This window comes from Onychostoma macrolepis, chromosome 19 (genome assembly GCF_012432095.1).
Source record: "Onychostoma macrolepis isolate SWU-2019 chromosome 19, ASM1243209v1, whole genome shotgun sequence".
NCBI classification, from domain to species: Eukaryota; Metazoa; Chordata; class Actinopteri; order Cypriniformes; family Cyprinidae; genus Onychostoma; species Onychostoma macrolepis.
In genome coordinates, this window is record NC_081173.1 from 1,261,405 (window position 1) to 1,289,297 (window position 27,893).

The following is a 27,893-nucleotide window of genomic DNA, read 5'->3' on the forward strand; positions in this document are numbered from 1 at the left end:
GTATTGTTGGCTATTGCTACAAATATAGCTGTGCTGCTTATGACTGCTTTTGAGCTGCAGGGTCAGAGATGTTTCTAAAGCCCTGTGTTTCCCATGATTTTTATGGCGAATAATGAACAAATGATATAGGGTCCTGGGTTCCCACATTTAAGGTTTTGGGTTAGGGATGGGCTAACATTAGAAAACAGGGCTAAAGAAAATGTTCACATGAATAAATAAATAAACAAATGTTGCTGTTATTTAAATTACCCTCAGGTCATTGAAGATACAGGTGACTTTCCTTAGCAGAACACTAAAGATTATTTATGGTCCTTGAGTCAATGAACACTGAGAGTCAAAAAAATAAAATAAATAAATAAAGCAGATAAAAATAAAAATACTCCTGATAATATACTGAGGTTGTCTGAAGCTAAATGACCTGTCTGTGTAAGAACCTGAAAACTAACATTAATAAAAGAGATACAGACTGCCCTCTGAGCAAATGCAAAAGATTATTTTTCTTAATGATCATTCGTGCAAAGATGGCAAAATTGAAATTAAATATATATATTATTATTGATATATTTATATTAAAGATATACTTAATACAAGATAAATATATCATTAACACCTGTAAAATAACTAAATTAGCTAATTTTGTTTAAATGAAGGTTTGAGTACGCCCTCGATTACATACAGTTTTCTCGTACTTAATATATCCTCTGTAATTTTACAACTCTGACCTTTCTTTACAAGTTTTTGACAAACTGTCTCATCATCCTGAAAGATAACCTTAACCTTAATTTTTTTTTTAATGTAAGGTAAGTGGTTGCAAAACAATTATTTTAGCTACATTTAAATAAAAATAAAATGTTGAAAGTTAGTCAACTAAATTTGTTTATTTAAACGTAGTTAAAATAAATTGATTGCAACCACTTACCTTAAAAAATGTATTAAATTCAATGAATCATTTTTTCCAGTGTTAGGGAACCAGGCGCTTCTCACTGTACCTCTAGCAGCACCATAGCATTTCAGATGCTGCTAGATCCAAAATGAAGGACTTGGTCTCATGAGACCAGAGTATGGATTCCCAGCTGTCTATATTTTGTAAATATGGGCCTTGGAAAATAATAAATGAGTTTAATGTGCTTTTGTTAAAACATTTTGTTAGTCAATATTTACTTACTATGGTCATTATAAATCCCATGACACTCATCGTAAAGAGTCGGGGTGTAACCCCGGTGTCCTGGCCAGATTGCCTCCACTGGTCCTTATCAATCATGGCCTCCTAATAATCCCCATCCACTTGATTGGCTCCATCTCTCTCTCCTCTCCACCTGTAGCTGGTGTGTGGTGAGCGCACTGGCGCCGTTGTCCTGTGGCTGCCGTCGCATCATCCAAGTGGATGCTGCACACTGGTGGTGGTTGAGGAGAGACCCCCACATGATTGTAAAGCGCTTTGGGTGTATTGCAATACACAATAAAGCGCTATATAAAATGCCTCATTCATTCATTCATACTATAAATAAAAACAACTATGAAGACCTTAATTTTTATTGTGACATATTGTAATGTTTATCTCTTTAAAAAATATGCCCCATATTTTATGTTATGTACACACAAAACAAAACAGTAACCCGCAATAATTTCTCCAGTCAGTAATGGGTTCATAAGCCTGTGTCAAGCAAAAAATTATTTTATTTCTTTATGTATGAGCAGTGTTATTTGGTAAAAATGCACTTTAAATAAACAATACAGTTTATTAATGTTTCTAGTTTCTTTCTTTTTCTTTTATTTTTGTATTTTTCTTCAGTAGCCTACAGAAGCCATAGGTAGGGATTACATTTATGCCGCCTTTGATTTTTGAGCTTCCATCTGGGTCTTCATTCACTTTCGGATCTACAGAGATGAGATTTGTACTTTTCTTAGTTTGATGTTCTGCAAAAGAAAGAAAGTCATACATTTGGGATGGCATAAGAATGACTAAACGACTTGAGTTATTAAACTCATATTTTTCTGTATGGAAATGTATGTAAGGAAATTTAAATAAAACATAGCCTGTAAATAGCCTAGTTTGTTTGTTAAATAACCCAGTTCTCTATGCGCTCCGCATCTAAATCAATATTCAAACACACACACACACACACACACACACACACACTACTTTAAGGTGTGCATTCTAAGATAATATTCTTTCTGCGTGTAGAGCCTGCATCATTAGAGCGCCACCCTCGGGCTGAACTACGCAGGGTCACCAGACCTCTGCTACTTGTGTTCTGCATGTGTTCAGTCTGAATGTGAAACATAGGTTAGTTAGTCATATAGCCTCAAATGCGACCCAGAATCTGTCCCACCTAAATTCAGGATACTGGTTACTGGGTAGACTTTTGCTTTCCAAGAGCTTTTTAGGGGTTTACACCCCAGTCTTATCTATCTAGCCTACAAAAATATAAATGTAGCCTATCAATATCTCACTGAACTATTTCTCATCACAGAGAGACTGGTCATGGCTTCAGCCAAAAGTATAAGAATAGCTGGTAGGAGTGGTCTAAAGAAAACTGGATCATTTACTTAAAGGCGACTGTAAGTTTACTTTAGTCTTTACATTAGCTGCATTACATTCAGTGCAGTGATGCGCCCAGAACACACGCACACGCAACGTTTTCAGTGATATATTTTAAATGCATGTCTTCCATCGGTGCTTTCTGAGTTTGAAGTGAGACACACACTGAGCTGAGGGTTCAGCTGCCTGCTTGTCTCTCGGCAGAAGTGTTGAGCGCGGATCGTGGATGAGTTGCAGCGGCACAGACCGCGAGCAGCGGACCGCAGACTCCGGAACTCCCGCGGAGAAGGTAAACCGCATTCACTCCGAATCACATTAGCGAAAGTTGGGAAGCGACTGCCTCTCAAGTGAGTCAAGACAACATTGATCTTAATGCTCTCATTCCAGCAGGATTATTATTATTATTATTCTTTTAATGAAGAACATATAGCCTGATCCAGACTGTCTTTACGTTGTGTCTACAGTGCAGATCACTAAAATACCTATTGTACATTTGAAAGCAATGGCTAATTTGATGATATATGTAATGCTATAGGACTAGTCATGATTTCACTTGTAGAGATCTTAAAATAAATTGTCATCATAATTTTGGAATTTTACAAACATAGCCTAATTACATCTTTTTCCACTATGATTAATATACTTTTAATTTTAATTAAATTTTGCTAGTCCCGTGATTAGACCTGTTACTCATTAAAAATAAATAAATAAATAAATAAATATAAAACTCAACTGTAGATATCTAAAATCATCGAAATTAAAAATTAAAAATCAATAAAAGACAGTGGACACAGTGATAACTGAATTACAGATATGTAGGCCTGAAATTTTTACTAGTCAAACTAATCAGGTCTATAACATGAATTATTAATAGTAAGCTAGTAGGCCTAGTAGTAAAGCTGGGAGCATTAAATGCTAAATCCCAGACCCTATTTACACTTTAGGGGAAAACCATTTGGGATCGAATCACGTTGGTTCTGGGAAAACTAAAATATATAATAATTAATAATTTTTATTTATATAGCGCCTTTCTAGCACTCAAGGTCACTTTACAAATCAGGCTTAAGGAACAGAGACAATAGACATCAATACACAAAAAAAAAAAAAAAAAAAACCCTGAGTAATATACAGAAACCACTTACAAGATTAGATTACAAACAGAAAGAATGATGAGAAACATCCATAACAGGGTACAGTTCACAGTCAATGACTTGAAGAGTAATAGTCAGAAAAAATGTTTTTAAGAGGTTTTAAAGGAGAGAAGGGAGGATGCCTGACGGATGGTTTGGGAAGAGCATTCCACAATCTGGGAGCAACAACACTGAAGGCCCTAGCTCCCATTGTCACCAGACGAAATTTAGGGGTGACTAACAATCCCTCACTAGAAGATCTTAATGAACGGGCAGGAACATATGGCAGAAGTAAATCAGATAAATAAGGAGGAGCAATGTTATGGTGGGCTTTATAAGTGAGAATTAGTATCTTGAAGTTTATACGCAAGGAAACCGGGAGCCAATGAAGATGATAAAGGATAGGGGTAATGTGATCGTTCTTTCTAGTGTGAGTAATCAAGCGAGCAGCAGAGTTTTGAACATACTGTAGTCGTTTGATATTATTAGCTGAGATGCCACAAAAAAGTGAATTACAATAATCTAATTGGGATGTAACAAAGGCATGTATAACAGTTTCAACATCTTGCTGACTGAGAGAGGATCGAATACGCGAGATATTACGTAGATGGAAAAAGCTGTCTTAACCACTTTACCAATATGATCGTTGAATGAAAGAGTAGAATCAATGAGAACACCAAGATTGCAAACTTTAGTGGAGGGCATAATCAGATCACCATCCAGATCCAGCAGTTGACTAGAATGCTTTGACACAACAGCTTTAGAGCCAATCAGAATTAGCTCAGTTTTATTAGAGTTAAATCTAAGGTAATTTGCCTCTAGCCAAAGCTTGAGTTCCTTGATGCAATTTGTTAATGAAGGCGGAGGAAACACTGAAGTGGAAGGTGTACTAAAATAAATCTGAATGTCATCTGCGTAGCAGTGGAAGTTAAACCCATATTGCTTAATTATTTGTCCAATAGGTAGCATATAAATGGTGAAGAGGAGAGGGCCCAAAACAGAACCCTGAGGTACACCAGAGCTGATGAATTTGGTAGATGATCTGTGATTCTGGTATATAACAAATTGTTGCCTCCCAGTCAAATAGGAGGAAAACCAATCAAGGGCTGTGCCAGTAATTCCAATTTCTGAAAGTCGTGAAAGGAGTATCTCATGAGAAACAGTGTCAAAAGCTGAGCTGAGGTCTAATAGAAGGAGAGTGCTAAGAGCACCAGAATCAGAAGCTAAAAGAAGATCATTGATAACCTTAACCAGGGCTGTTTCCATTACTGTGCAATGGGCGAAAACCAGACTGGAAGGGCTCATAGAGGTTGTGTTCAGTTAAGTAGGTCTGTAACTGGGAGGCAACAACTTTTTCTAATATCTTAGAGAGAAAGGATAAGTTAGAAATAGGCCTATAGCTACTTAGGGAAGATGGTTCGAGACCATGCTTTTTAAGAACTGGAGTGACAGCAGCAATCTTAAGCTTGGAAGGTACAGTTCCGGATGATATTGACATGTTAATGAAATGAGTGATGGGTATTGACAGGGCAGGCAAGCAATTCTTTAGTAAGAGGGTAGGTGCAGGATCAAGAAGACTAGTAGAGGAGTTAGACAGCCTGATCATCTCATCAACCACTGTGGGGCGATAGAGTCAAAACTAGGGAGACTATGAGCGTGGCTTGAAGAGAGAAGTTCAGTAGTGGGAGCAGAGGTAGGGTGTAGACAGGTATAAGATGTTTTACTCTGAAAAAAGTTCAGGAAAGCGTCACACATTTGATCAGAGCTTTCTAGAGACCGTGAAGGAGGCTGAATTAACTTTTTAATTGAAGTAAATAATGTTCTAGGCCTGTTTTTGGACTTATTAATAAAAGTGGAGAAATAAGATGAACGGGCTGCATTAAGAGCATTCCTGTACTGCTTAATGTGTTCAGTATAAGCCAAGGAGTGAACAACAAGGCCAGTTTTCTTATAAAGCCTTTCTAGCCGGCGGCCTTTGGTTTTTATTGCCCTAAGCTCAGTATTGAACCAAGGGGAGCAACGCGAGGAAGGGACCTGTCTAAATTTTAAGGGTGCAAATTGATTCAAAATAGTAGAAATACTTTCATCATAGAGATTAACAATGTCTTCAGCACTGGAAAGACTATAGCAACCAGAAAGGGGGGAATCACTAAGAGCAGCAGAGAATGACAGTGGATCAACCAACTTCCAAGCACGATAAACAATCGGAGATTTAGCAACAGATTTTGGAGTATACAAATCACAAGAAAATTCAATCAGTTTATGATCAGAGATACCTATGTCAGAGCCTTTAGAGGCAATAATGTCAATACCTGTAGAACAAACCAAATCCAGTGTGTGGCCATGTACATGAGTTGGAAAATCAATATGTTGCTGCAGATTAAAACAATCAAGGACAGACATGAATTCAAGGGCATGAACAGTATCAGTATCAACATGAATATTGAAATCCCTAGCAATAGCATAGCTGTAGATTGGGCAGAAGCAACTGTCAGCAATTCACACATATCTGATAGAAATTGTATGTTCATTTTAGGAGGACGATACACCAGTATTATGAGCAGTGAAGTGTGACCAGTGATTTTAAATGCCAAATATTCAAACGATGTCACCTCGTGGAAAGGAGACAGCTCAATATGAAGACTCTGGCGATAGACTACCGCTAAGCCCCACCCCTTCCTCCGATTCGGGCTTAGTCAAAGTACCGAAACCAGGAGGAGAGAGCAGATTAAGTTCAACAAAGTCATTAGATGCTTGCCAGGTTTCTGTGAGCATCAGCATATCACAGTTATTTTCAGAGATGAAGTGTCAAGAAACGTTCCTTTCCCAGTTAGAGACCGAGTGTTGAGCAGGGCAAAATTACCACAATGCTGCACATTCTTGTTAAGCACAGTGACATCTCCGGTCCTTTCTAGTTGCCTTAGTGACGATAAAGAAACTCCGCGATACGTAGTGGACGACTTCCATGTACTTAATCTATGAGACCAGATAGAGGGGATTGAAGCAGGAGAAGAGAAGTTCATGTTCAGGAGCCGTTTAGGAGAACGATATGAAAGGGGAATCACAAAACTATGCAAACGGATGCATTTACACTTTTGATTTCCTAAACATTTAGTAGAAGAGTGGATATATGAGAGGGGTGGCAAAATGACTGCTGGATGATTCTCTCAACTCACAGAATAATGTGTTTTGGTTAAAAAAAAATAATAATAAAAAAACCTTAAGAAATTGTACTTAATGATCAGTGATACGGTTCATGGAAATATTGCAAATTTGAAATGTTTTAAATACTTAATACACACCAAGACATATATGTCATTATTATCTGTAAAATAAGCCAATTAGCCAAACCCTTGGTTAAATTAATCAAACATATAACATTGTAGTACTTAATATGTCCTCTATAACTTTAATAAATATCCTACTTGTAACAGTTTAGATAATGGAACACTGTTCACTATCTAATTGCTTATTAGCATACATATTACTTTCCTGATCTTTAATGTGGTGGAGAGTTGCTCAAATTGTCTCTACACAATCTCCCACAGGTGCTCAAGAGTGTTAAGGTTGGGTGAAACACTTGTCCACAAAAGCTTTTACACGTTAGGAGAATGTATATAGCCATTGTCATGTAGAAAGAAGAAGAAGAAGAAAAACAAAAAAAACAATGCAGGGAATGAGGAGAGATCTTCTGTTTCAGGTTTTTTTATTTCATCACACAGTGGTGTGTGAATGATGACAGCATTGATAAAGCACAACTCCCTCACATTTCAGCACTCATGCATGCCACCTTTATTTACCTTTATTTATATAGCACTTTTACATTTACATTTAGTCATTTAGTCATTTAGCAGGCACTTTTATCCAAAGCAACTAACAAATGAGGGCAACAGAAGCAATCAAAACCAACAAAAGAGCAACAACATGCAAGTGCTATAACAAGTCTTGGTTAGCCTAACACAGTACACGTTGCAAGGTTGTTGTTTTTTTAAGACACAAGTAGATAGAATAGAAAAAAAGAAAGCTATGTTAGTTTTTCAAGAAAAGCTAGCAGTTAGAGAATAAATATGCAATTGTTAGAGGGTAAAGTGTGTGTGTGTGTGTGTGTGTTTTTGTTTTTTTTTTTAATAAAAAAGAAGACAGATAGATTTATTTTAACAATACAAATCGAGTTAAAGCAGCTTTAAAGTATTAAATAGGAAAATTGGGTGTCAATAATGCAAAAGGACAATAGTAAACACTCAATTTTCAGTTGAAGGCAGTTCATCATCGAATTCAGTGTTGTCATCATCCAGCTCAGTTCTGTTCTAATAGTATCTGTCAAATCAAGTCGACAATATCGCTGGAAATTAAGTGTCCCCAACTGAGCAAGCCAGAGGCGACAGCGGCAAGGAACCAAAACTCCATCGGTAACAGAATGGAGAAAAAAACCTTGGGAGAAACCAGGCTCAGTCGGGGGTCAGACCAAACCAGCAGTTAAATTCCAGGCTGCAGAAAAATCAGATTGGGCAGAGGACTCACCTGGTTCCCGTGGTCTCATCCCTATATGAGAGCTTTACTACCACTAAACTTCACTGTAGGAACACTTCTCACTGTACTCCTTCTCTAGCAACATCTGTTAGAGTTTCTTGTGCTTTTGTTACAGAGAGTATTTTCGGTGTGGACAACAACCATGTATGTCACTTCTGTAGGCTGCATCTTACTCTGTGAGATAAACAAAACAAAAAAAAAAAAAAAAGCATTACGAAATGAAAGCTTATGGTTAAGGCCCGTTTATTTCAGCGTCCTTGTCATAAGTCCGTTGTTTTTGAATTTTTGTGTTACTTGTACCATTGTCCTCTGTGCAAACACATAAGTCTCCTGACAGTTCTCTCACAAGTGGTTCCTGCATTAAGTCTGTGAATGATTCAGTGGGCTATGTAACACATTTAATTATCAAGACATTACTTTTCTTTAAATATATTTGTTTAATAATCCTATCTGTTGATCTTTCTCTCTCTTTCTAATATGTAGCTGCTGCGTCTGAAACGCTCGCTCACATTTATGCGGAGTAAAAGTGTGGAGAACTTCTTCCAGCGTTCTCAGAGCGATGCTTACCCACCGACAGAGCTCTTCTCTGGTGCCCTGCCTTCTTCCCCGTGTCTGTTTACCAGGCCTGCACCTGGTAACAGCAGTGCTGTTTTGCCTTCCCCCAGCATCAGCTCTAGACCTGCTCCATTTGGTGTGCAGCCGCAAGCAGCACAAACACACTCCTTCCTCGAGCATGTGTTCCGTCGACCCACCAGCTGCAGTCTGTGCAAGCTCATTATTGCAGGTAAGCAGGGAATGAAAAGTCTTTCTATTTTTGCACTTCTGTCCTTTTTTTAGCAACTCTTGCCAGACTTGGCATTTCCTCCCTCCTTTCCTTTGCCTTCTCTATAAGACTCTCATTTACATTTGCTTTTGTTCATTTAGCAGAAGCTTATGTCCAAAGCAGCTTAAAAATAAGAAATACTACAACAAACGTAAGTGATTCATAAAGACAGTAACAGAAGTGCCACAATTCAATGTTCCAGAATTGCTCATAAAATGTATGAGCTACAGTAGGACAGAATAAAGTAAGACACCATGAGACAATAGTAGGAGTTTCAGTTTTAGTGAGGGACTATGATGTATTGAATAGCTGAACTGTGGCTATCTGTCATCCTGGCTGAGATACCTTCCAGGAAAGATGAGTTTTGTGCAGTTATTGTGGGATCATTTTCATGCTGGAATGAGAAAGTAGAAGTGTGTACATTTAGCACTTTTCACCAGACCATCTCTACCATAACACATCAACAGCTACTGACCATTTCCACTGCCTGCCCAGCAGCTAGGTGACCAGGAGAATGATGCAATAACAAACAATTCTGAGGGTGGAAAATTATTTGCAAATGCAAACTTTACTAACATTATGACTGAACCTCAAGGAACATATTAAAACAATAAAAAGGTATGTAATGACTCTTTTAAATTCTAAAGCACACGAGTATCTTTCCCATGTCTTTTTAGGCAACTCTAAACAGGGACTGCGCTGTAGAACATGTAAGATGGGAGCTCATCTTTGGTGTGTCTCTGAAGTCTCAGAGAAACCATGCCAAGGAAAGGTACGTTTGACTTGTGCTAGTTCATATCTGCAGTAAGGTTTCTCATTTCTACTGCGCTATTGTCAGTTGTGTGGTACTACAAACTGTTTTCACGCATCAAGCACACACACAGTTCTACTTCAGTTATGACTTTCATCAGGTGAATGTCTGGGTTCAAAAGTTCACCATCAAATCTGAGGAAGCATGTTGAGGTAGCAAAGTTGCGTTTTCCCCCAAAAAACATCATTCATTATTTTTTGTTTTGATAGAGCCATTAGCTGTGTAATACATTCATTGGCTGAATGCACAAGATTGCATGCAAATAAAATCAGTGATACATTTTTTTAAATATAATTAATATTTTTGTGGGAATTCTTTTTTTTTAATTAAATGTTACAAATCTCCAAAAAAAAAAGTGTTTAAATGAACATCGTACGTTTACTTAATTGTAATTCATGTTTAGTGACATTCTTACCAGGTAGTGGATAAGTTGTATTAATAAAATGTCAGTATATGACGCATTGAGTAGGAATTTGGATCAATGTATATATTTTTAATCTTAATAATTACACGATTGGCTCATTAATATTCATATATGCAATAATATAATTAACTATTGAGATATTTAATAGCTTAAAATGTAAAACAAAGATGAATTCTTTCTCTTTTGTGTATTTCTCTTTCTTTCTTCTAGTCTGGCATGTTCAAGAGGAACTTAAGCACACCTGTACTGACCAATGATCAGTTATATGCTGTGAAGACACAGGGTATGTGTGTTTGAGTGAAAACCTGATTTAATGTGTAAAATAATGAAATAGCATGATTATTAATGCAATGATCAGTTGTGTTTATTATATATTCTACTTAGCATCAAGGGTTAAATTGGGATTTAGGTTTAGGTGTGGGAGATGTTATTTATGCTCTTACAAAAAAGATTTAATCAAATGTGTTGTTACTTCTTTAAGCTAAAATTAAGGGAGAATGTTTTTAGTCTACTTTTATGTGCTTCAGAGATATATCAGATATATAAAAGTAACACAATTATATTTAAATGGCTATATTATACTTGGGGTGTATTTGGGGCAGATGCATATCTGTATATGCTTCCAGTTATTTTAGCTGTACAAAAACAGTCCATTATGCTGCTGGTATTTGTTATGATATTATTTTTATATATTATTGTAATCATAAGCACACTGGTTTGCAGCTCAAATGGTTTTTCCATTTACCACACTTTGTTATTCTTATAGTTATTTTCCTATGGTGACTAATAAATTGAAAATCTAACAGAAAATAGCTTCCGCCTTGCAAAATAAGGTGGGTACTTTAATTTAGATTAAGAAAACGTATCCGCATGGCGCAGCTGACACGGAACAGCATACGCAGTTTGCGTCCTGGATGCTCTCCAAAATGATGCTAAGGTGACGCGGAGGAGACGTGGGGGAGACGAACTTTTGAATAAAGTCGTTATTTTTGTTTTCTTTCCGTACAAAAAGTATTCTCGTAGCTTCGTAAAATTACAGTTGAACCCCTGATGTCACATGGATTATTTTAACGATCTCCTTGCTATGTTTCTGGACCTTGATCGTGGTAATTACATTGATGTCTATGAGAGGGTCAGAGAGCTGTCAGAATGCATTAAAAATATCTTAATTTGTGTTCCGAAGATGAACGAAGCTTTTACGGGTTTGGAACGACATGGGGGTAAGTGATTAATGACAAAATTTTCATTTTGGGGTGGAGTATCCCTTTAATCGCAGAAAATCATGCGATTAATCTTGATTAAACATTTTAATCATTGCCCAGCACTAATATATAGCTATATAAACATTCTCCCTTAGTTTTAGCTTAAAGAAGTGTGTGTGTATATATATATATATATATATATATACATATACACACACACATATATATACACTGCTGCTCAAAAGTTTTGGATCAGTAAGATTTTGAATGTTTTTTAAAGAAGTTTCTTCTGCTCATCAAGGCTGTATCTGTATTTGATCAAACATACAGAAAAAAAACTTATTTTGTGAAATATTATTGTAATTTAATATAACAGTTTTCTATTTTAATATACTTTAAAACATTATTTATTTCTGTGACGCAGTGCTGTATTTACAGCATCATTACTCCAGTCTTCAGTGTCACATGATCCTTCAGAAATCAGTCTAATATTCTAATCAGTCTAAAGATTTCACAATATTACTGTTTTTTTTATCAAATAAATACAGCCTTGATGAGCAGAAGAGACTATCTTAAAAAACATTAAAAAGCTTACTGATCCCAAACTTTTGAGCGACAGTATATATAATATATACATACATACAGTATTTCACAAAAGTGAGTACACCCCTCACATTTCACCAAAAATGTTTGTATATCTCCTCAAGGGACAATACTACACAAATGAAACTTGGATATATTTTAGAGTAGTCAATGTGCAGCTTGTATAGAGGTACAAATTTACTGTCCTCTAAATATAACTCAACATACAGCCATTATTGTCCAAATAACTGGCAACAAAAATGAGTACACCCTACGTGAACATGTCAAAACTGTGTCCCAAGTGTCAATATTTTGAATTCACCAGAGCTGCACAGGTTGTTGCTGGGATCCACTTCCACTCCTCCACAAAGACATCACGGAGCTGCTAGATGTTAGACACATGGTGTTTCTCTACCTTCCGCTTGAGGATGAACCACATGTGCTCCATAGGGTTCAGGTCTGGAGACATACTTGGCCACACCATCACCTTCACCTTCAGCTTCATCAGCAAGGCAAATGTTTCCAAGCAATGTTGGAAAACTGCCATTTGGCCCAGTTTCTGAAGGGAGGGCATCATCTTCTGCTTCAGAATGTCACAGTACATGTTGGACTCCATGTTTCCCACCATGCTTGACTGTAGGCAAGACACAATTTTCTTGGTATTCCTCACCAGGGCGTCACCACACATGCTGGACACCATCTGAGCCAAACAAGTTTACCTTAATCTCATCAGACCACAGGACATGGTTCCAGTAATTCATGCTCTTGGACAGGTTGTCTTCAGCAAACTGTTTGCAGGCTTAATTGTGAGCCAGCTTCAGAAGAGGCTTCCTTCTGGGACGACGGCCATGCAAACTGACTTGTTGCAGTGTGTGGCGTATGGTTTGAGCATTGACAAGCTGAATTTCTGCCTCTGCAACCTCTAAAGCAATGCTGGCAGCACTCATGCATCTGTTTTTGAAGCCAGCTTCTGCACCTGACACACAGCACGAGCAGTGTTGCCAACTATTGTTCAGGGGAAGTTGCTAAAGGAAGGTTGATTTGTTGCTAAAAGTTGCTAAATTACGTAATCACAATGCAAAATTGTGTCACTGCATCAAATCTCAGCAAAAAATACATTTTATATATGTTAATTTAGATTTGTTTGTAAAATAATATAAATGCATAATATAATATTAAAATGTAAATAACTGTTTAAATATGTTAAATTTTTGAAAATGTACACATTTTTTAACGATTACAATTTAAGGTTTTTTATTAGCTAGTAAACAAGTAAAACTACACATTCTGAACCGTTATAGTTTTAAGCAGTGTATTAGTAGTTAGTTAGTGTGCTACACTCTAAGAAAAGTCTGTAAAATAGCGCACACTCTACTATGTTGAAGGAATTCTCTGTATTGATTTTTCCACAAGTTTTTTACCTGCATTTTTAATTACGCATTGTATTTTGTGTTTTCGGGTTACAGCAGATAACGGATAATGTCTTGGAAAATTATTAGCAACTTTTCCATTTTTCTAGATATTTTTCTTACAGTGTACTTAACTGAACAACAATCACAAGTACAAGCTACTAACAAATTGTATCATTAATGAACAATTATTAAATTCTGAAATTATTTTTACTATTATTATTAAATTAAACAATTGCAAATAGCAGCTAACTTAATTCACGTGATGTGTGCACTACTAGGCATCTTTGTTTTTCTCTTTTTGTGTAATTTAAATGGTAAATGTTCCTTTTTATCATTTGAGTCACTTCTCAAAAGTTGCTAGTTAAAAGTTGCTAAATAAATTAGTTGCTAGGTGCTTTTGGATGAAAAAGTTGCTAGGGTAGTCTGAAAAGTTGCTAAATTTAGCAACAAAATTGCTAAGTTGGCAACACTGAGCATGAGGACCTAACTTCTTTGATCGACCCTTGCGAGGCCTGTTCCGAGTGAAACCCATCTTGGAAAACCTCTGTATGACCCTGGCCACTGTACTGTAACTCAGTTTCAGGGTGTTATCGAACTTCTTATAGATTAGGCCATCTTTGTGGAGAGCAACAACTCTAATTCTCAAATCCACAGAGAGTTCTTTGCCATGAGGTGCCATGTTGAACATCCAGTGGTCAGTATGAGAGAATTGTACTCAAAGCACCAAATTTTAACTTCTCTAAAACAAGATACACAAATTGGTATAGTCCTGTCAAGCAGACAAAAACATAAACATGATGAATAGGACGTGGCTTTGCATGGTTAAACGATCTATAGCGGTTATCACTTAGGGTGTACTCACTTTTGTTGCCAGCTTTTTTGACAATAATGGCTGTATGTTGAATTATTTTCAGAGGACAGTAAATCTTTACTTCTATACAAGTTGCACATTGACTACTCTAAAATATATCCAAGTTTCATTTCTATAGTATTGTCCCTTGAAAAGATATACTAAAATTTTTGCAGAAATGTGAGGGGTGTACTCACTTTTGTGAAATACTGTGTATGTCAGTTTGGGAAAATTGGATCACGATTGAATAAACACCATTGCACTGACATGCTATTGTGACTGAGCCATCATTTTGTGCAGAATTGCTTTTACCATCATGCCTGATCACAGACACTAAGAAGGATTGTGTCCAAACAGCACAGAACTACTGTAGCAAAGTTACAGTATCCATAAAAGAACTGCAATTGCTAAAACTTTACTCACAAACATCCAATGACAAAATGTGAAAAAATATGGAGTCATGATCATAAAGCCTGAACAATTGGCGCACCAAGATGAACTTCAACATCTGTCCTGGTCAAACAAATAATCTGACTTGAATATCATCAACCAACTGTGGGCAGGTTTGGAGAGAAGAGTAAGTTGGCAATTTCCTCTTTCAACATCTGTGAAGCAATTTGCAGATGTTCTGATAGAAAATATTCCATGGGAGACTATTAAAAAGTTGTATAAATCTATTCTAAGTTATTAAAGCTGTATAAAAGGGATAGTTCACCCAAAAATGAAAATTCCGCCATCATTTACTTACCATCAAGTTGTTCCAAACCTATATGAGTTTCTTTCTTCTGCTGATCACAAAAGAAGATGTTTTGGTAACCAGGCATGTGACAGTAGCCATTGACTTTCATAGTATTTTTTCTTCTTTTTCCATAATATGTAAGTGAATGGTTACCGTCGACTGTTTGGTTGCAAGCATTCATCAAAATAACTTCTTTCCCTTTAAAGGCAAATGGTGGTGAAACAGCTTTTAATAATCTTAATAATGAAATATTGCCTGTTTTCCAGGTTTCCACGTTATTTTGTCCAACCCCCTTAGTACATGGGTGGAACTGAACATGATCTTTTGTACACAGCGCTTAAACCACACAGATAAACATTCAGCTAATTTTATTGACATTTCTTCTTCTCACACAAAGGTATGCAAGTATTGTAACATTCTTCATTCACACTGGCTTCAATTATAAGCCATTACCAGAATAAATCATTTTAAATCTCAATACAAAACCTCAAGTCAAATAGCAAAAGGAGCAAGTCTCTTTGTGTAATACATAAAACATTGTCATAAACCCTATGTATGGCTTAAGTGGGGCCATACATAGGGGTCCATTGCAAATCTACTTCAAGTACAGTACAGTGAGATGTATTTCTAGTATTAAAAAAATGAATACCTATAGGTACCTTACTGTATAGTAAATATGAACATAGTAAATTTAGAGTGTAGAAATAATATACATTGTAAACTATGAATATAAAAAGTTCACTTAACTTACAAGAATAATTGCAATATAAAAACTATTAATTTAGTTTGCTGAGAGTATACTTCACAGTATACTTCAAAAACTAAAAAGCGGGCTAGAAGTATAGATAGTACTCATTCAGTATACCTGTAAGTTTACTTGTAGCATATTTCACAGTATACACAAAAAGTTAGATGCCAAGTTGTGTACTTAAAGTTTACTACTTTTACACTTAGGGCCAGATTTACTAAACAGGGCAAATTAGCACGAGAGCGCAATCCTATGAAAGCGCTGATGGGAGTGGAAGGTTCTGTGTGTGATCTACTGACAGTGCGCACATTATCTTTAACACAGATGCATCCGTATCATTTCCATAATGGCCAATGCAATCTACTAACAGCAGCTCAACTTAGCATATGGTTTAAGACATGCTATTTTTAGACGTTAATTAACCTCAATAAATCGCATTGCATAATTTATTTAAATACTCTCCCCTGTAAATTTTGCGTCTAAAAGTAAAACTCCTACAAATGCATGAGCAAATAGGGTCCCAAAAATAACTACCCATGCCTTTAACTATTCAAGCATGAGTATGTGTACAGAGCTCATTCTTTGGGCATATGTGTTTGTGATATGATAGAGTCAAAAGCACTGCTGGACCCTGTGTATGCCACACTCCGCTTTGGAACTTCTCTGGCCAGCACCAGCAGATCTAGCTTTGGCAGTTTCTGTGAATCTCCGACCCAAAGCCTGGTGTGTACCATATATACCACAAGCGGGTTTAGGTTTCATAGTTGTGGCTGGTTGGACATTTAGATTTAATAAAGGTGTATTGAACATAAACCTAGAAATAATAACTTTTTTTGATGATTAAATGTAATTTATGTTTTACAAGCATTTTGTTTAGCACCTAAACTTGCAAATTGTGTTCTAATTATTACTGTATCTTCTTTATCTTTCTTTAAAAATGCATTTGTTAGAAAATAGATCAGTTACTGAATGGAAACTTATATTTTTAACATTCACTTCCTCATTGAACATTTTTGTTTGAAACTCTTTATGTGCTTTTGAGGATGAAGAGGACGGTCAGCAGAAGGATGAGTATGTGTCCACTGAGGGGGAGAAACTGACTGAAAACCAGAGGAAGGGTAAAATAATCAAAGTTAATAGTGTATGCATGGAGAGATATACAGTACATTGCACAGTGACAGATCAGTGGTTCTCAACTGGTTTCACAAAAAAACAATGACAGCTGTGGTTAAACGTGATAAAACGAGTGAACTTGACAGAAACGATCGCCAAAAATGCTTGTGTTTGCAGCGCACACTTCTTATCAGAAAAGGTTAAATAAAGTATTGTCTTTTGTTGTTATGGATTATGGTTTGTGTTACGTGTCTAAAGATTTCTTATGCATTGCACGACTATGTCGTGTATTAAATGTCTGTGTGCATGTGTGTAAAACAACAAACTGACGATTTATATGTAATATACATTGTTGTGATTGATAGTGGCTGGAATTTCTAAGAACTTGGTAAGAAAGAATAATTAGTTCAAAATTCGTTTCTGGAATTTTTATTTCTAGAAAATATTAATTTACTTTAAATGTACTGTATGTAAAGTATTGTAAAGGTACTGTAATGTCACCGTATACTTAACTTACATCATTTACAGGATGTATATACTTTAAAATAACTATTTGGCCATTACATGACATATACATCTTCAAATAATATTTCCATCACATTGAATGTTTAACTTACTTTTTGTATTTTGACCCGGTTCACTCTCATGTAGCTGTAAAAATAGTTGCCTGCTGAAATTGAAATATATACATATATACATCTTCATGACTAGATAGACATAGGTGAGTTTCTCTTTACTACACAGTACCGCCGCTCCCTATACGCAGAGTATGCAGTTTGCGTAGGGCACCAACTCCCAGGGGGCACCATCCCAGTTGCTCAAAAAAAAAAATTAAATAAATAAAGCGTGACGCGCCATTCCCGCATCCGTGCCCACACCTCATGTTTGCAGCTGAATGCAAATGATTATAATTGATGGACAACTATGCCCGTGAAAAAACATCAGAAATCCGGCGCCAAGAAAAAATAAAGATGAAAACAAAGCCTGTGTGTCACTTTCATGTAGGCTACATTCATAATCCTGTGAAACTTTTTTGGGTGCTGAGGTTAATAACGTGTTTTAATGTCGGTAATAATTTCACCACCACCAACGCATCTAATATTCTCTCCGAGTTTCCATGTTCCCTAATGAAAATTAGCCATGGTTTTAACACGAATAATAATAATAATAATAATGGTTCTTGTAGGCATTGTAACTGAAAATTAACCATGGTTTTGTTACTTCAAATAATAATATACAAAGAAGTATTAAGATCATAATTTTTTGTGGTTATAAAAACAAACCTAAGCCAAAAACAGCCTTTAAAATGACTTAAACTGCATTATTTAAAAACAATGAGGCAACCCTGCTGAAAAAAAAAACAATAGAACCATCACAGAAAATTCTAATACCATCACAAATAAATCACAAATACCATTACAAACCATCAACCTTTAACCATTAAAACCATTACAAAAGTGATTTTCTGTAGTGTGTTTTGGGACATATTCCATTAGGATTTATTGTTTTTTTACAAGCCACCAATCGAAGGTGACCAATTACCAGTAGAGACCAACAGGGTCCATTATGTGTCCATTAAAACCAATACAAGTCCCATTATAACTAGTAAAACCATTATAAATTTTATGATGGTGTCTATTTATTTATTTATTTATTTTTTCAACATTACATGTTATAAATGCCTGTAAAGGGCGCCAAAGGTAATTGCTGCTGTTACACTTACAGGACGATCATATCCTTGTTTAATAGGCTATTGACTAAACATTTAATTCAAATATCCACTTAATCTTTCATTTTTGCTATAGATGACACAGCCTCTATAATTTTTTCAACAAAAAACATGTGGACAGCACAACCCTTCCTAAAATTAACCATGGTTTTATCGTAGTAAAACTGCTTAATTTTCTTTTGTGTGATTTCTGAATGTTAGAGATAATAAAATAAATCAGACAACTGTATTAATAAAATAATAGCCATAGGTAACTGTCTAGAGCTACAATTGAGATTTGTAAATAATACAATTTAATTACAATTTATTTATTTATATACTTTTATATTTTATTAAAGTTCTATTTTGATCCCTATAGTAGGTGTTTGTTTCTTCCATAATATTTGAAGGAGGGGCACAACAATACAATCCTGTTTAGGGCACCATTTTGGCCAGCAAATTGTTACTAACCCTGTTACTACACGTTAGGTTTCTCTATAGATGTGAGTCACTCAACCGGAGGTAACGTTAATCCTGTCAGATTGTCCATCCTTTGAGTGAGTACAGGCCGGCCAATCTGGTTTTGTCCGTTAAAGTTAACTTATTTAAATAACAATCACGGTCCTGCACAGTGAGTGATCTTACATATGCAGGTAACATCAGACTAATTGTTAAAAAAGGATGAACATCAACATCTGTCCTGGCATACCAAATGACCTGATTTCAATATCATCAAACCACTGTGGACAGTTTTGGAGAGAAGGTCTCTGAAGCAATTTGCAGATGTTCTGATAAAAGACCATTCAATTCCATTGGAGACTATTCAAGTTGTATAAATCTATTCTAAGTAGTAAAGCTGTATTAAAGGGATAGCTCGCCCAAAAATTAAAATTCTGTCATCATTTATTCACTGTCAGGTTGTTCCAAACATATCTGAGTTTCTTTCTTCTGTTCTTCTGTCACAAAAGATGATATTTTGAAGAATGTTGGTGTCACGGAATCACTTGGTGAAAACATAGATCCAAGTGCAGTTTAATAATCCAAAAACAATATCCAAAAACAGGGCAACAGGCAGAAAGCAATGGCAAAAAGGTGATCCACAAAACAGAACACGTAAACATGGCGTACCAGAACACAAGGTAACACAACACAACTGTTCCTGTGGCTAAGTGGTAGAGCATTGCGTTAGCAGCGCAAAAGGTTGTGGGTTCAATTTCCAGGGAACACATACTGATAAAAAAAAAAATATAGCCTAAATGCACTGTAAGTCAAGTCTGCTAAATGCATAAAAAAATTAAAAAAATTATAAAAACTGCAGCAACAAAGGTCACACAGAACATGGTATATATAGGAGGAACTAACAAGACTAATCACACACAGCTGGAAATAATGACATCTGATTGACAGAGCAAAGGGTGATGGGAAATGAAGTCCAGAACAAAACAAACAATATTCCAGAAGAGTGCGCTCTGGTGGCTGGCAAGGGCACTCCAGCAGATGGCTGTGACATGACCCCCGCTTTAAGGAGCAGATTCCAGATGCTCAAACCAAAGTCAAAGAAATCCAAGAGGGAGGCGGAATGGAGGTGGATCAGGGGGAGGGGTGGCTAGCCAGGCCCGTGTAGTGGAAGAGGGCCTGGATAGAGGTAGATCAAGAAGCCAGGGCAGGGCTGGCAGGACAAACCAGCAAAGCTGCGGCCAAACAGGAACCCCAGCGGACAGCCAGGACGGGACCGGAGGGACAGACCAGTGAGGCTCTGGCCAAACAGCAACACAGGGCGGGTGACCAGGGTGGAGCCGGGAGCTTGGCAGGCAGCAAGGGCAGAGCCGATGACCACCTCAGTGGAGCTGACAAGGCAGATGACCCCTGGTGGCTCAGACAGGACTGCAACGAAGCGCACAGAGAGGTTAGTAATAGCCTTGCTGGCCATAACAGGACAGGCAGACAGTTCAGCAACAGTCTCCTTAGCCATGACGGGGCAGACTGAGAGTTCAGGAGGGGGCGCCACCGCCCAGAGAGGAACTGAAGCGGATGCTGCCGCAGAGCGGGTTCTGAAGTAGGCTCCTGGGCCAACAAAGCAGGAAGCTTGAGTGGGGCCAGCAAAGCAGAGAGCTTAGGTAGGGCCAGCAGGGCAAGGAGCTTGGTTGGAGCTGGCAGGGCAAGGATCATGGGAGGACCCAGCAGGGTCAGACAACGGCGTCCACACAGAGCTGGGCAGTGACAATGTTATGTGTGGAAGGTAAAAAGCAGGGTTTGATCCAGTGTGTAGTCCCGAACTACCCAAAACCTCTCTTCAGGTCTGTACCATTTCCAGTCCAAGAGGTGCTTGAGACAACCCCTCTGGCACAGGGATTCCAGGATGTTCAGCACAGTGTACACAGGACTCTAACCACAAAGCACAGCCCTAAAAGTACAACCCTAAAATATGTGTCTGGATTTATTTATTATAATATAGTGAAGGAACAAATATATAGGGGACTTAACTTTCAGCTGGGAAGTCAGAGCCAAATGTCCCTTGTGGAAAGCCAGACCTTCTGTTTGGGTTGGTACGTAGGTGGATGTAGGGGTGTGAGATATGACGATTTTTGACTGTGGACAATAAAAATGTCTCCATGATCTGCTTTTGAAGAAATATACAGCGCACATTCTATCAGCTGCAGTTCTGGCGCCGCCGTATCAGTATACTGTACAATGCTACATACTTTCACATCAGTGTTAAGTCAGCGGTAGAGTCACTCTCACGGGACACTGCACTTATTTGCAATTACAAAAGTACATTATTTGCATCTGCTTTAAAGCCTTTCTGGTTAAACGTTTCGTTCACGCGCTGGTCTGACGTGCACTTTTTCTGAGCATGTACACACATGCACTAAAAACCTGTTAAACAGCGCCTGATCACTGAACTAAATTATATTTAGCGCTAATACTGTCAAAACACACAAGGTTTATGTATAGACTCAGTTGGTTATGTCTAAAGTGAAAGTAAACAGCTGAGAGAAAACGGATGTGTGCAGGTCTTAATGGGACAGTACTAACATGCTGCCTCTTGTCATTAAAGGGATAGTTCACCCTGAAATTTAATTTCTGTCATTATTTACTCACTCACATGTTGTCCCAAACCTTTATTAATTTCTTTCTTTTGCTGAACACAAAAGAAGATATTTTGAAGAATATGGGTAACCAAATAGTTGCTGGTCCACATTGGCTTTGATAGTAGGAAAAAAAAATACTATGGAAGTCACTGTGGACAAGCAACTGTTTGGTTTTCCACCTTCTTCAAAATAACATTTATTTTCAGCAGAAGAAAGAAACTCATTTAGGTTTAAAACAACTTTTGAGTGAGTAAATGATGGTATAAAAATAAAACACTATTTTTATTTTTGGGTGAATTATTCCTTTAATGTTAATAAAACACCAAAACACAAAGAGAAAAATTACTACTCACTACTCTTCAATTCAATTCAAGTTTATTTGTATAGCGCTTTTTACGATACAATCGTTGCAAAGCAGCTTTACAGGAAATTAAGTTTCTACTATATATATATATGCATACACATACGCACACATGCACATATATATATATATACATACATACATATACACACACAGAAGAAACCCAATATATTTAAGTTATGACAGACTTAACTTGGTAATTATGTGTTGTCTGAGGGTTGGCATCCTCCGTGGTCCTCTGGGGTGTTGCCATCATCTCTTCTCAGGTGTTTGGTCATCTCGGATCTTTTTAAGGGTTGGATCCAGACTGATGCTTCAGTAATTCCTAGTTACATCCCGTGGCAGAATCAGAGAAACAGATAGAGACATAATTAGCGTAGCTGCTGTTCTATTCAAGCAAAAATGATTTGTTCAACCCAATCTAAAGAATTATAATGTACATTTAATCAGATATAAATGCAGCACAAGATTATAAGATGCATTATGTGAATGCTTGGCTAAAGAGATGTGTCTTTAATCTAGATTTAAACAGAGAGAGTATGTCTGAACCCCGAACATTATCAGGAAGGCTATTCCAGAGTTTGGGTGCCAAATGTGAAAAAGCTCTACCTCCTTTAGTGGACTTTGCTATCCTAGGTACTACCAAAAGTCCAGAATTTTGCGACCTTAGGGATTGTAGCGTGGTAAAAGACTAGTTAGGTACGCAGGAGATAAACCATTTAGTGCCTTATTGTCACGGATCAGTCAGGCCCTACACTCCACCAATCACAGCGTTCCACCTCACCAGAGTACTAACCACGCACACCTGCACCTGATCACAGCCTCATCAGCACCGACATAAAAGATCCTCACCAACAACATTACTCTGTCCGATTTCGTTAATCGTAACGTGGACTCTCTCAACGCTGGACTAACTACCCAGAGATATATCCTTATATCCAATTGACCTCCTTCCGGGTGAGCCAGTACCACGAGGAAGAATTTATCCCCTCTCACCACCAGAACAAAAGGCCATGGAGGAGTACATTGAGGAGGCTTTGCAACAAGGGTACATCGTTCCATCTACCTCCCCTGCTGCTTCCAGCTTTTTCTTCGTTGCGAAGAAGGACGGCGGCCTACGCCCCTGTATTGACTACCGGAAACTCAACGACATCACCATTAAATATCGATATCCTCTTCCCCTTGTCCCAGCAGCTTTGGAACAACTCCGCGGCACCACCATATTCACAAAACTGGACCTCCGCAGCGCCTACAACCTCATCCGCATAAGAAAAGGAGACGAGTGGAAGACCGCCTTCGTAACCCCTACCGGCCATTATGAGTATCGGGTGATGCCGTATGGGCTAGTCAACGCTCCCTCAGTGTTCCAGGGATTTATGCATGAGGTGCTCCGGGCGTTTTTACATCGTTTTGTGATCGTTTACATAGATGACATCCTCATCTACTCCTGGAGCCTGGCCGACCATCGCCAATACGTTGCGGAGGTCCTCCAGAGACTCAGACAATATCAATTATATCTCAAAGCCGAAAAATGCACTTTCCAGCAACCCTCAGTTCACTTCCTTGGATACATCATTGACCACCGTGGCATCCGCATGGACAAGGGGAAGGTGGAAGCAGTCACCACCTGGCCCACTCCCACCAACATCAAGGAACTTCAAAGGTTTCTAGGGTTTTCCAACTTTTATCGTCGTTTCATTGCCAATTACAGTTCCGTCTCCAGCCCACTCACAGACTTACTCAAAGGCAGAGCCAAGACTCTCAATTGGAACCCGAAAGCCCTAGAAGCCTTTGATAATCTCAAACATGCCTTCACCAGCGCACCACTCCTCGCACACCCAGACCCCGAGCTGCCATTTGTTGTGGAAGTAGATGCGTCCACCACGGGCGTAGGGGCCGTCCTGTCACAGCAGCAGGGGAAGCCTCCCAAACTCTATCCATGCGCCTATTTCTCCAGAAAACTCAGCCCGGCGGAAAGAAATTACGACATTGGCAATCGGGAACTGTTGGCCATCAAACTCGCCTTAGAGGAATGGAGGCACTGGTTGGAGGGGGCAAAACACCCGTTCCTGGTCCTAACTGATCATAAAAATTTACAATACCTCCATGACGCTAAACGACTCAACCCAAGACAGGCGAGATGGGCTTTATTCTTCACCTGGTTTCATTTCAAGATCTCCTACCGACCAGGTACCAGAAATGTCAAGGCAGACGCTCTATCCCATATCCATAACCCAGACGACAGCAACGATGAGCCCGAGACCATATTGCATTCCAAAATCATAGCCAGCCCCATTCAATGGACCTCTCCACCAGTTGCCTCAACCACTCCACCCGCCAATCCGCCAGGCTGCCCTCAAAGTCTCCAGTACGTTCCCAGAACCCAACGAACTCCGTTAATTCGAACCACCCACACTTCACTTGGTACTGGCCACCCAGGGGCCAACGCAACTCTCTCGCTGCTACGAGACCGCTTCTGGTGGCCTAATATGGCCAGGGATGTGAGAAGGTTTGTGCGAGGCTGCCCAGACTGTGCCATCTCCAAAAGTTCCCGTCATCTCCCAGCCGGCAAACTTCACCCATTACCCATACCTCAACGCCCATGGTCACACCTAGGAGTTGATTTCATCACCGACCTACCAGCTTCGGATGGAAACACTTGCATTCTAGTCATCATTGATCAATTCTCCAAGTTCTCATACCCCTCAATGGCCTTCCCACGGCACTCCAGACGGCCGAACTGTTATTTAACCATGTCTTCCGATACTATGGCATCCCGGAAGATAACATGTCAGACAGTGGACCCCAGTTCATTTCACGAGTCTGGAAGGCATTCTTCTCCCTCCTAGGTGTGACCGTCAGTCTCTCCTCCGGATACCATCCACAGTCTAATGGGCAGACCGAGCGCAAGATCCAGGAAGTGGGACGCTTCCTGAGAACCTTCTGCCATAGTCGCCAGAACTCTTGGAACCAGTTTCTAGGCTGGGCCGAGTACGCCCAAAATTCGCTTCGCCAAAACTCCACTGGACTCACTCCCTTCCAGTGCGTACTCGGTTTCCAGCCTCCCCTGTTTCCCTGGTCAGGTGAACCATACGACGTCCCGCCATCAACTACTGGTTCCGAGAGAGCGAGAGAGTCTGGGACGCAGCACACCATCAGCTCCAGCAGGTAGTGCGCAGACAGAGAATGACAGCCGACGTCCGAAGATCGACAAACCCCGATTACCAACCAGGGCAAAAGGTCTGGCTGTCAACCAGGGACATCAAGCTGCGCCTGCCTAGCAAGAAACTCAGTCCCAGATTCGTTGGCCCTTTCACCATCCTGGAATGCATTAACCCTGTCACATATAAGTTACAATTACCACCACAATACAGAATTCACCCAACATTTCACGTATCACTGCTCAAACCCTTCTCTCCTCCTGTCTCCACAGGGCCTGACCAAGACGAGGAACTCCCTCTCTCGCTAATCCTGGATGAAGGAGCAGTCTATCGGGTCAAGGAGATTCTGGAATCCCGGTGTCGTGGTGGTAAACTTGAGTACCTCGTTGACTGGGAGGGCTACGGTCCTGAGGAAAGCTCATGGGTACCCAGAGACGACATCTTGGATCCAACTCTGCTCGAAGAGTTCCACTCAACACACCCAGATCGCCAAGCACCCCGAGGCAGGGGCAGACCACCACGACGCCAAGGGCGGCCCTCAGGAGCAGGCGGTACTGTCACGGATCTGTCAGGCCCTACACCCCACCAATCACAACGTTCCACCTCACCAGAGTACTAACCACGCACACCTGCACCTGATCACAGCCTCATCAGCACCCACATAAAAGATCCTCACCAACAACACCACTCTGTCCGATCTCGTTAATCATAATGTGGACTCTCTCAACGCTGGACTAACTACCCAGAGATATATCCTTCCAAGATTACTACTTACCTTGTGTACCTTACCTCCTGTGTTCTGCCTCCTTGTGTTGTCCTCTCCTCCTAGATCGCCAATCGTCAGAGTGTGTCGCGGCGGATCCCCTCATCTCGTCATCCCGACCACACTGTGGGAAAAGAACTCTGTCACCGTTCATCATCATTCACTGCAAAACACTCTTCAAGATCATCTACGCACCTCTAAATCACCCGATCACACTGCAGTGTCTCACCTGTTCAATAAACGACATTTCTGTTTCACCACTTACCTCTGTGTCCGAACCTGACTGTAACACTTATAGGCAAGTAATAATATTTTGTAATTGATCCGGAACTTAATAGGTAGCCAGTGCAGAGACTGTAAAATTGGGGTAATATGATCATATTTTCTTGACCTGGTAAGGACTCTAGCCACTGCATTTTGGACTATCTGTAGCTTGTTTATTGAAGATGCAGGACAACCACCTAACAGTGCATTACAATAGTCCAGTCTAGAGGTCATGAATGCATGAACTAGCTTTTCTGCATCTGAAACAGGTAGCATGTTTCGAAGCTTGGCAATGTTTCTAAGATGGAAGAATGCTGTTTTTGTAACATGGGAAATATGATTTTCAAAGGACAAGTTGCTGTCTAATATAACACCCAGATTTTTTTACTTTAGAGGAAATTGTAATCCAAGAGATTCTGAGTACTGTTTTTTGGACCAATAAGTAATATCTCGGTCTTATCTGAATTTAATAGGAGGAAATTATTGGTCATCCAATCTTTTACATTTTTAACACAATCTATTAGCTTAGATAGTTCAGAAGTTTCATCTGGTCTTGTTGAGATATATAGTTGAGTATCATCAGCATAACAATGATAACTAATCCCGTATTTTCTAATAATATCACCAAGGGGCAACATGTATATTGAAAATAGCAGAGGACCTAGGACAGATCCTTGTGGTACTCCATACTTTACTGGTGATAGTTGAGATGACTCCCCTTTTAAATAAACAAAGTGGTAGCAATCTGACAGGTAGGATCTAAACCATCTTAAAGCCTGCCCTTGAATACCTGTATAGTTTTGTAATCGATCTATGAGTATGTCATGGTCTATAGTGTCGAATGCAGCACTAAGATCAAGTAAAACTAGCAATGAGGTGCAGCCTTGGTCTGACGCAAGAAGCAAGTCATTTGTAATTTTAACAAGTGCAGTTTCTATGCTATGGTGAGGCCTGAAACCTGACTGAGATTCTTCATAGAGATCTTTTTTTGCAAGAAGCAGCACAATTGAGCAGACACAACTTTTTCTAAAATTTTAGACATAAACGGCAGATTTGAAATGGGTCTGTAATTTGCCAGTTCACTAGAATCTAGTTGTGGTTTCTTAATAAGAGGCTTAATAACCGCCAGCTTTAATGGTTTTGGGATGTGACCTAAAGATAACGATGAGTTAATATTCACGAGTTCACACTTACATATAATAAACTGAGTAAAGGTTTATGCGTATTTGGCGTGCTGTCCAGGGAGAGGGCTCCGAGCTTGGTACTTACCCCCGAGCCCAGGGTACTCCCCCTGTACGGGAAGAGGGGTCCGAGCTCTGCCTTTAGCCCGGACCCAGAGTGTTCCCCCCAAAGATGCAATAAGCACGGGACAGCAGCCAAAGAGGTGTGTTGATACCCCCCAAAATCGGCAGAGCTTAATGTTGGTGGGGTGCTGGACGTCGCTTGGAGTAACGGCACTGCTGTGGCCTTTAGAGAAGAGAGTTTAGCTACTGCGGGAGTGGACACTGCTGCGGCATCTGAAAAACAAAGGAAAGTGGCTTCTACGGAAGTGGGCACTGCTGCAACATCTGAAAAGAGAATCTGGCTTCTGCAGAAGCGGGCACTGCTGCAACATCTGAAAAGAGAATGTGGCTTCTA

General features: G+C 39.1%; 1 protein-coding gene across 4 annotated transcripts in view; it reads left to right on the top strand.

Annotated features, from left to right (window-relative positions):
* The first annotated feature begins 2,539 nt into the window (after positions 1-2,539).
* The window catches only part of LOC131525111 (SH3 and cysteine-rich domain-containing protein 2-like), a 51,419-nt gene continuing 26,065 nt past the window's right edge, over positions 2,540-27,893 (top strand). For 2 of the 4 annotated variants that reach the window (XM_058752480.1, XM_058752478.1), the window contains exons 1-6: positions 2,596-2,831; positions 8,686-8,986; positions 9,703-9,797; positions 10,471-10,543; positions 16,404-16,516; positions 16,836-16,911. In XM_058752480.1, coding sequence (XP_058608463.1) covers positions 2,769-2,831; positions 8,686-8,986; positions 9,703-9,797; positions 10,471-10,543; positions 16,404-16,516; positions 16,836-16,911 — 721 coding nt within the window. In that variant the 5' untranslated portion in view covers positions 2,596-2,768. Of the gene's footprint in view, positions 2,563-2,595; positions 2,832-8,685; positions 8,987-9,702; positions 9,798-10,470; positions 10,544-16,403; positions 16,517-16,835; positions 16,912-27,893 lie in introns of those variants that run through there. The other 2 variants (XM_058752477.1, XM_058752479.1) reach the window with 2 other exon arrangements.